General features: G+C 45.8%; 1 protein-coding gene across 1 annotated transcript in view; it reads left to right on the top strand.

Moving 5' to 3' along the window:
- Positions 1-303: 303 nt before the first annotated feature.
- Positions 304-8,062, top strand: part of myo10l3 (myosin X, like 3) — a 53,059-nt gene continuing 45,300 nt past the window's right edge. Inside the window, exon 1 of the mRNA XM_056427137.1 lies at positions 304-494. Within this exon, the coding sequence (XP_056283112.1) occupies positions 474-494 (21 nt within the window). The 5' untranslated portion in view covers positions 304-473. The remainder of the gene's footprint in view (positions 495-8,062) is intronic.

Below are 8,062 nucleotides of genomic sequence, written 5' to 3'. Positions count from 1 at the left end.
CTCTGCGTGCGTGTGTATGCGTGTGTGTGTGTGTGCGTGTGTACGCGTGTATGTATGTGTGTGTGTGTGCGTGTGTGTTGAATAACGCAGGGGAAACGAGCACATCCTTTAAAATCATCAGAGCCTTTGTGGGAATGGACACAAGAAGGGCGTATGCCGATGTGGGCTGTGGCCCCTTAGGCTCCGCCCCCTCTGCATAATGTGCCGGGTTCATCGAAACGACTAGACAGCAGAAACACGGCAGCACGGGCTTCACGGGTCACTCGTCGAAACGGGGAAGAGAACTCTCAAGTGTACGAACACATGGCCGCGAAATGGCTCGAGTCCTTTGAGCGACGGGACGGGACGAAGAAGTTTTCTTTATCCTGACGACGCGGATGGAAATCACTTGGGAATACGGCTTCCTCTCCTCCTCAACCGTGGTACCCTGAACTCAGACTACAAAGGGACGAGAGGTTTGGGCACCGGTGGAAATGGATACATTCTTTTCAGAGGCAAGTTAAAATTACTTTCTCTGTCCGGCTTCAGTGCTTTTATATTCGCTCTCTGCTATAAAAGTGACTTCCGAATGATGTTGGGACCGCGACGTCTTTGTTTTGGTTTTTACTTGTGCTGTGCGCGTGCGTGATCCTGGCTGGTCTCGTTCTAGCCGATGTGTAGAGTGTTATTAAACGTATCACTTTTTTGATATTCAATTTTTTGTGATTTTGTTTTTTGTGGAATAAAAATATCTCGGTCTGGCACCGGGCTGGTCGACAGGATGCAGCTGTAGTGGGACAGGAATGCCCCAACAAGCTACGCGTAAGGACACTATTGCTGAGTGTGTGCCCTTGTAGGTTGGCTGTGTCATCTGCAAATCAGACCCAGACACACTCTCACATATGGAGACAGTGTAGGTCTGCTTTGTCACCCTCCTCTGAGTCAGAGGATGGCACACACACACACACACACATGGATGTGAGTCTCCTCCACTCTCCTCCTGTATCTCTTCCATCAAGAGTACTTGGCCCTTAAGGATGAGCCGTGTTGTGACTCAGTGTAGGTACAGTTGTTCAGAGCTGTTTCATGCTGTTTCCCACTTTGCTGCTTTATATTTTAAGTGAAACATTGCTCTAAAATTGATGTACAGGGACATTGTGAGACGAGCTACGGTCATTCATCTCTTGACATGAAAGAGATATCGATATTTGACCAAAGCAATGTAAAACCTGCACAGTGGATGGAGAAATGACTGAATTATTGTCCTTTTATGCCAAGACAGTGGTTAGACTGAGTGATATTTCCCTACCAAATTGCCTCTTTCTGTTATTTTAGTCGAGAAGTAAACAAATCAACCTTAAAAAGCCCATGCAAACTGTAGTTTTCAATATTCTGTTGCATAAACCAAACTCTGTAGCCAACAGATTGAGGTGAAATGGATGTTGGGTCCTAATCTTGTTTGTATTTGAGTGATTTGCTTTCCAGAGGAAGGTTATCATTTCAGAACAGAGCGTCATAGAGCATTGTTGTTATTTGGCGTGTGTCCTTCGTGCTATAATAACTGATATCCTCAAAAAATTATTTGAATTTTATCCAGGGTATATTTGTTTGTTTTATCTCCTAATGTGGTTATGTAGTACATTGCTTTTTATCCTGTGGTAGAACCAAAAGTGCTTTTCGTCTCGGGTCTTCGAATTTATTTGAAAAGGACAAAGGTCAATTTACATCAATGTTTTTTGCCTGGCAATTCAACTGGCATCACGTCAAACTCTACCATACCTTTAATGGGCAGTACAATTGTTGAAACAGCAGGAAAACAGGTATTTCTGGTGGTTATTTCACATGGCATGAAAACTGCATTAAAATGAAGGAACAAACTGTCCTCTTTTTCTTTCTTTTTTTAAATGACTTATGGGTCAAGAAAGAAATCAGCTCCCTGAACTCCTCAGTGCAACCAGTGTGGATTTAATTAAGGAGGAATACTGTAAGTGAAGTAAGACAAGGATTAAACCAGACTCAGAGAAAACAAGTGCAGCAAGATAAATCTTAAGCAGGATTCAGTACTGTGCACCCAGTGAATCAGTCGGTCTCATTTTGACAGCGGACATAATGTTAATGTCAACGCATAAATGATATGATCGTCTTTTTGCACACAAAAGCATGTTTCAATCTGCTTCTTGATCTGAGAAGAGATTATTTAGCAGATACGGTTCATTAAAAGCCTTTATCAAAAGTCAGTTCATCTAGAATCTTGAGTCAGATTTCCCCTGCATGTCAGTGTTGATGGGGAACGCGTTGATGGGTATTGAGGTAGCGACAGAGAAAGAGGAGTGGCAGGTACAAGGGAGTGTGCTCAGAGGTTTATCCTGAAAGCCCATCCTGTCCGGCGAGGCCTTTCCTCCCAGGAGCTGACACAACACCGTAAAACCCTCAGCGACGCCACCTCGACTCCACACCCAATCCGCCCTCTGAATGGATACAGCCCACTCAACACACACACACACACACACACATACCTGGAGTGTGTTAGAAATCTTGTTACTGCCTTCTAACCTTCGCCAGGACTGCCGGGTTTAGTCAACATAGACTTTCGTATATCAGGAATCCCTGTGATAATATTCTCACATCGATGGCTTTTTTTTTATACATGTGTTTAAAAATAGAACCTATATGTCATCGTGAAGCCTCCTGTTGATGAAGTAAAATCCCAGCTATGTGAATTTCTAAACTTGGTAATCAGTTCCTTTATAGCATCAGCTGTTACACACTGTAAAGCCACAAGAGGACCTTTCCACACCCCTTAACTACTTCACCGAATACCTTTCTCTTTAAGATACTCTGACAGAGGGAAGCCCAGATTACGGGCCCTGAGTCAGATTTACGGGCCTTGAGTCAGATTTCCCCTGCATGTCAGTGTTGATGGGGAACGCGTTGATGGGTATTGAGGTAGCGGCAGAGAAAGAGGAGTGGCAGGTACAAGGGAGTGTGCTCAGAGGTTTATCCTGAAAGCCCATCCTGTCCGGCGAGGCCTTTCCTCCCAGGAGCTGACACAACACCGTAAAACCCTCAGCGACGCCACCTCGACTCCACACCCAATCCGCCCTCTGAATGGATACAGCCCACTCAACACACACACACACACACATACCTGGAGTATGCTTCTCCAGCATGTATGAATGACTACCGACCGGTGGCCCTCACCTCGGTGGTCATGAAATGCTTTGAGAGGCTGATAAAGGACTACATCTGCGCCTTCCTCCCTTCCTCCATGGACCCGCTGCAGTTTGCTTATCGCCCAAACAGATCCACGGATGATGCTGTCTCCCAGGTACTGCACACCACACTCTCTCATCTGGACAGCCAGAGGGGGGGCTATGTGAGACTGCTGTTCATTGATTATAGTTCAGCTTTCAACACCATAGTCCCCTCCAGACTGGCCGGCAAGCTGATTGAGCTGGGACTGAACACCCTCCTGTGTGCTTGGATCCTGGACTTCCTGACCGCCAGGCCACAGGTGGTCAGGGTGGGCAGACACACCTCCAAATCCCTCACCCTGAACACAGGATCCCCAGGGTTGCGTCCTCAGCCCCTACTGTACTCCCTGTACACACATGACTGTGTGGCCAGGTTCAGCTCAACACCATCATCAAGTTTGGATGACACAGTGGTGGTGGGCCTGATCTCCGACAACGACGAGAAGGCCTACCTGGAGGAAGTTGCTGATCTGTCACTCTGGTGCCAGGACAACAGCCTCATCATGAATGTCACCAAAACTAAGGAGCTGATTGTGGACTTTAGGAGGGCACAACAACAGAGGACGTACTCACCACTGGGGATTAACGGGACTACTGTGGAGAGGGTGAGCGGGTATAAATACCTGGGAGTCCACATCACCGAGGATCTGACATGGTCAACAAACACAGACACTCTGGTGAGAAAGGCAAGGCAGCGCCACTACCACCTCAGGCAGCTGAGGAAATTTAAAGTTTCCCAGAGGATCCTTCAGTCCTTCTACTCTGGAGCTGTAGAGAGCGTCCTGACAGGAAGCATCACAGCCTGGTTTGGCAACTGCTCCGCTCAGGACAGGAAGGCTCTGCAGAGAGTAGTGCGTTCGGCTGAGCGCACTATTGAACTACACTCCCACCCTGCAGGACTTGTACACCAGGAGGTGCAGAACCAGAGCCGGCAGGATCATGAAGGATCCTCACCACCCCAACAACAGACTGTTTCAGCTGCTGCGGTCAGGCAGGCGCCTCCGTAGTCACGCTGCAAGAACAGAGAGACTGAGACGGAGTTTCTTTCCTCAGGCCATCAGGATTGTGAACTCCGACCTCACCAGGACCCCCACATAGACCCACACAACTGCCCCTCTTAGGCACACACACACACACACACACACACACACACACTTACTGTAAATATTGTGTTGTTTTTTATTTGTAAATAGTGTGTACTTGTTGCCCTTGCACATTCCTGCTGAGCATTGCCACTTTCATTTCACTGCACACCCTGTGTGTGTATGTGACAAATAAAACATCTTGAATCTTGAATCTTGAATCTTGAATAGAATCTTGAGTCAGATTTCCCCTGCATGTCAGTGTTGATGGGGAACGCGTTGATGGGTATTGAGGTAGCGGCAGAGAAAGAGGAGTGGCAGGTACAAGGGAGTGTGCTCAGAGGTTTATCCTGAAAGCCCATCCTGTCCGGCGAGGCCTTTCCTCCCAGGAGCTGACACAACACCGTAAAACCCTCAGCGACGCCACCTCGACTCCACACCCAATCCGCCCTCTGAATGGATACAGCCCACTCAACACACACACACACACACATACCTGGAGTGTGTTAGAAATCTTGTTACTGCCTTCTAACCTTCGCCAGGACTGCCGGGTTTAGTCAACATAGACTTTCGTATATCAGGAATCCCTGTGATAATATTCTCACATCGATGGCTTTTTTTTTATACATGTGTTTAAAAATAGAACCTATATGTCATCGTGAAGCCTCCTGTTGATGAAGTAAAATCCCAGCTATGTGAATTTCTAAACTTGGTAATCAGTTCCTTTATAGCATCAGCTGTTACACACTGTAAAGCCACAAGAGGACCTTTCCACACCCCTTAACTACTTAACCGAATACCTTTCTCTTTAAGATACTCTGACAGAGGGAAGCCCAGATTACGGGCCCTGACCCCTGAAATTCCCGGTCATGGGCAGCCTGTCATCCTTGCATTGTAGAGCTGTGGTGACGAAGCTTTAGGTTTCACACCATCACCACCGCCCTGCACACAGAGACACACACACACACACAAGCTCACACGGAAACATTCTCCCCATCCTGAAACATCGCTCACAGCCCTGTGTGCTGTTTATGGCTGGTCCTTTGAAGCTGGAGCCGTGGGTCAGCATGCTCAGTCAGCGTTCTGCGTTGAAATGGGTAACGTGAGAAAGGCTGGACTATTTCTCAACCCGGGGTCTTTTCTACCCAGTTGTCACTTCCTCCAGCTGCCAATTTAGAGAGCTGAGCATCTGAGATCCTGCTCTCCACTTCCAACCACTCAGACGGCTCATGGAGTAAAGAAGGAAGTCCGGAAGTACAGTTAGGATGTAAGGAAGGAAGGAAAGGTACAAAAATAGCCAACGGATACTGCATTGGATCCTGTTATACTTGAAGTAGTTGTTGTGGACATTGTCACATCAAATGAGGGGATTTTCAAACAATGTTGTAGCCTGTCTTGAAGTAGTGGTGAAAGAACAGCGCTGGTTGTTTATGAACAAACAGAGGGAGGTATTATTAAGGCATTGGTTTATGTGTCAGCAGAACTCCTGCAGCTTTGGTACAGTCTGGAGGCGGTTTACTCTGTCACAGGAACGCATGGAACTAATTACCAACAGGCATTGTCTGACCACACACAAAATAACGTGGCTAATCCGTTCTCATAATGAAACAGATGCGTGATATTAGAGGAGGCGGTTTAGGTTCGGAAACCACCGATCATGACGAAAATGTGTTTGTTGAATTTTCCGTTTTAACGTAACAAATAGTTTTCTACATTCAAGGTCTGCTTTGAAACTAGAATCAGCTGTTTGATTATGGTCTGAATCGAGTCTTTTCCCCTCGCTACCTTGTGTTTGCATTTCTTGTGTCTCTCTCAGTAACCTGAGCCCCGTCTATCAGCGAGCTGACCGTCACACAGAGTTGTGATAACCTCCTGCTGACACCACGTTGTTGACTTTAGCTTTAATCTGCTACGTTTCCAACCTTTACAGACAAAGCTGTCTATTTGTGGGGATAAAAGGAAAAGAACACCTTTACACAGTGTGTTCACAAATAACAAATAATGTAGCGCAGGATCCTGTCTTCCTGTCTATGAGCTCATGATGATGGACAAACCGTTGCTTTATGAAATGCTGTGACAACGTCTGTCATCATCTAACTCTTGGCCAGGAAGAGAGTTAGGTCATTTATATGTTGAACTGTTCAGCTGACCTTCACTATGTCCACAGGACACGGCTCATAAAACACATTAGTACTTTAATGTTCAATCCACCCTTCAGCACCTTCAACACCCATCCTTCTTGGTGCGTGTATGTGTATGCGTGTGTGTGTGTGGGTGTGTTAGTTTTAGGGCAATCCTGGGTGTGTCATCCTCTAAAATATAAATCATCATCTTGGAGCACTTGTGCAAATTGCTAACTGTCTGCCATCTCAGGTCACGATGAAAGAGAACGACTATTGTCTGCTGTGTCTGTGAATTCAAAATGAAACGAAGAAGTCTTTGTACAGCCGTGCAGAGTTGTGTCGGGACTTGTTGCAGCAAGAACTCAGGGTTTGATGTACTCGGCTTGTTCAGCGACATGAACGAGTATAAGTGGCATATTTAAGAAAAACAACCATTTGAGAGGAGGACGCTATTTGAATCCGTAAACACGTTGGAACTAATTAAAGGAATATGATAATTTATGTTATTATTGAGAGTTAAATTAATAGCTCTCGGTGCAGCCAAAGTAGCTGAGGGGAATTAGCTTAGCTTAGCTTAGCACCAAGGGACTACAGATGCAAATTAGCTGAAGCTACACTCTGGTAACTGGAACGGTCCCTTTTTAAATGAAGATACAAATAAAAAAATACTTTAAACAAGGTGAAAGGGTTTGCTTGGCTCTGGCAAAATCGTCATGTTCTGTCATGACTCATGCGTGTTTAACTTCCTGTGAAGCTAATCGGCTTCTAGCTCTAGCCTCATATTTACATGTACAGACATAAGGGAGTTATGGGTCTGTTCATTTCAATCTTAGCAAGTGTATTTCTCAAAAAGCTGCTTGTGTTATCTGTTGTTAAGTATGATGTTCTGTCTCTTCTTTTTTTCTCAATAAGATTTTCTCTCAACCAGATCGATCCCACAAAACAAATTTTTTTTATTTGACCAGATGCATAAGACTGCAGTGTATTTTGTGCGGCAGGATATTTGTTACTCAAATGAAATCAAACGTTGCTGTTTATCACTGCTTTATTGCTCGCACAATAAATGTGTGTTGGCCTTCACCTGACAGACACAGTGAGCTGGTAATAAGTGTGTAGCTCAAATCCTCTGAGTTCAGAGGTCTCGTCTGGAAGCTTAATAACAGCCAACCTGTGATTACTGCCCCCAGGCCAGATGGTGACTTTCCCTTTTTAGACCCCTATGATTACTGCGCACAGACGCAGACTATTATGGGATGGAATATGTCTCTACACACTTGCCTGTATATCACATTTTCCTGTTTAAACTAGGGCTGTGAAACGATTAAACATTTTAATCAGGTTAATCACAGGTTTCTGTGGATTAATCATGATTAATCACATATATACATTTACAGGGCTCTCAAGACAAGCAAGAGCTCCGAGAAGAGTTGTTGACGGGGGGGTGCAAGTGACTTTTTGTCGTCCCGATGTGCGCGCACACGCCGGCATCCGAGCTCTGCGGCGCGCGAGACTGAGATCGGAGTCGTGTTAACGCGACACGTAGAGACAGAATGACATGCTGCTGTAGAGACGACCAACAACAGATGGATTGGAAGCTCATTCTGCGCATGCGTTAAATGCGTAA

The sequence above is a fragment of the Pseudoliparis swirei genome, chromosome 2 (assembly GCF_029220125.1).
Source record: "Pseudoliparis swirei isolate HS2019 ecotype Mariana Trench chromosome 2, NWPU_hadal_v1, whole genome shotgun sequence".
NCBI lineage: Eukaryota > Metazoa > Chordata > Actinopteri > Perciformes > Liparidae > Pseudoliparis > Pseudoliparis swirei.
Note: the sequence above shows the minus strand (reverse complement) of the source record. Positions and strands in the feature narration are given on the sequence as shown.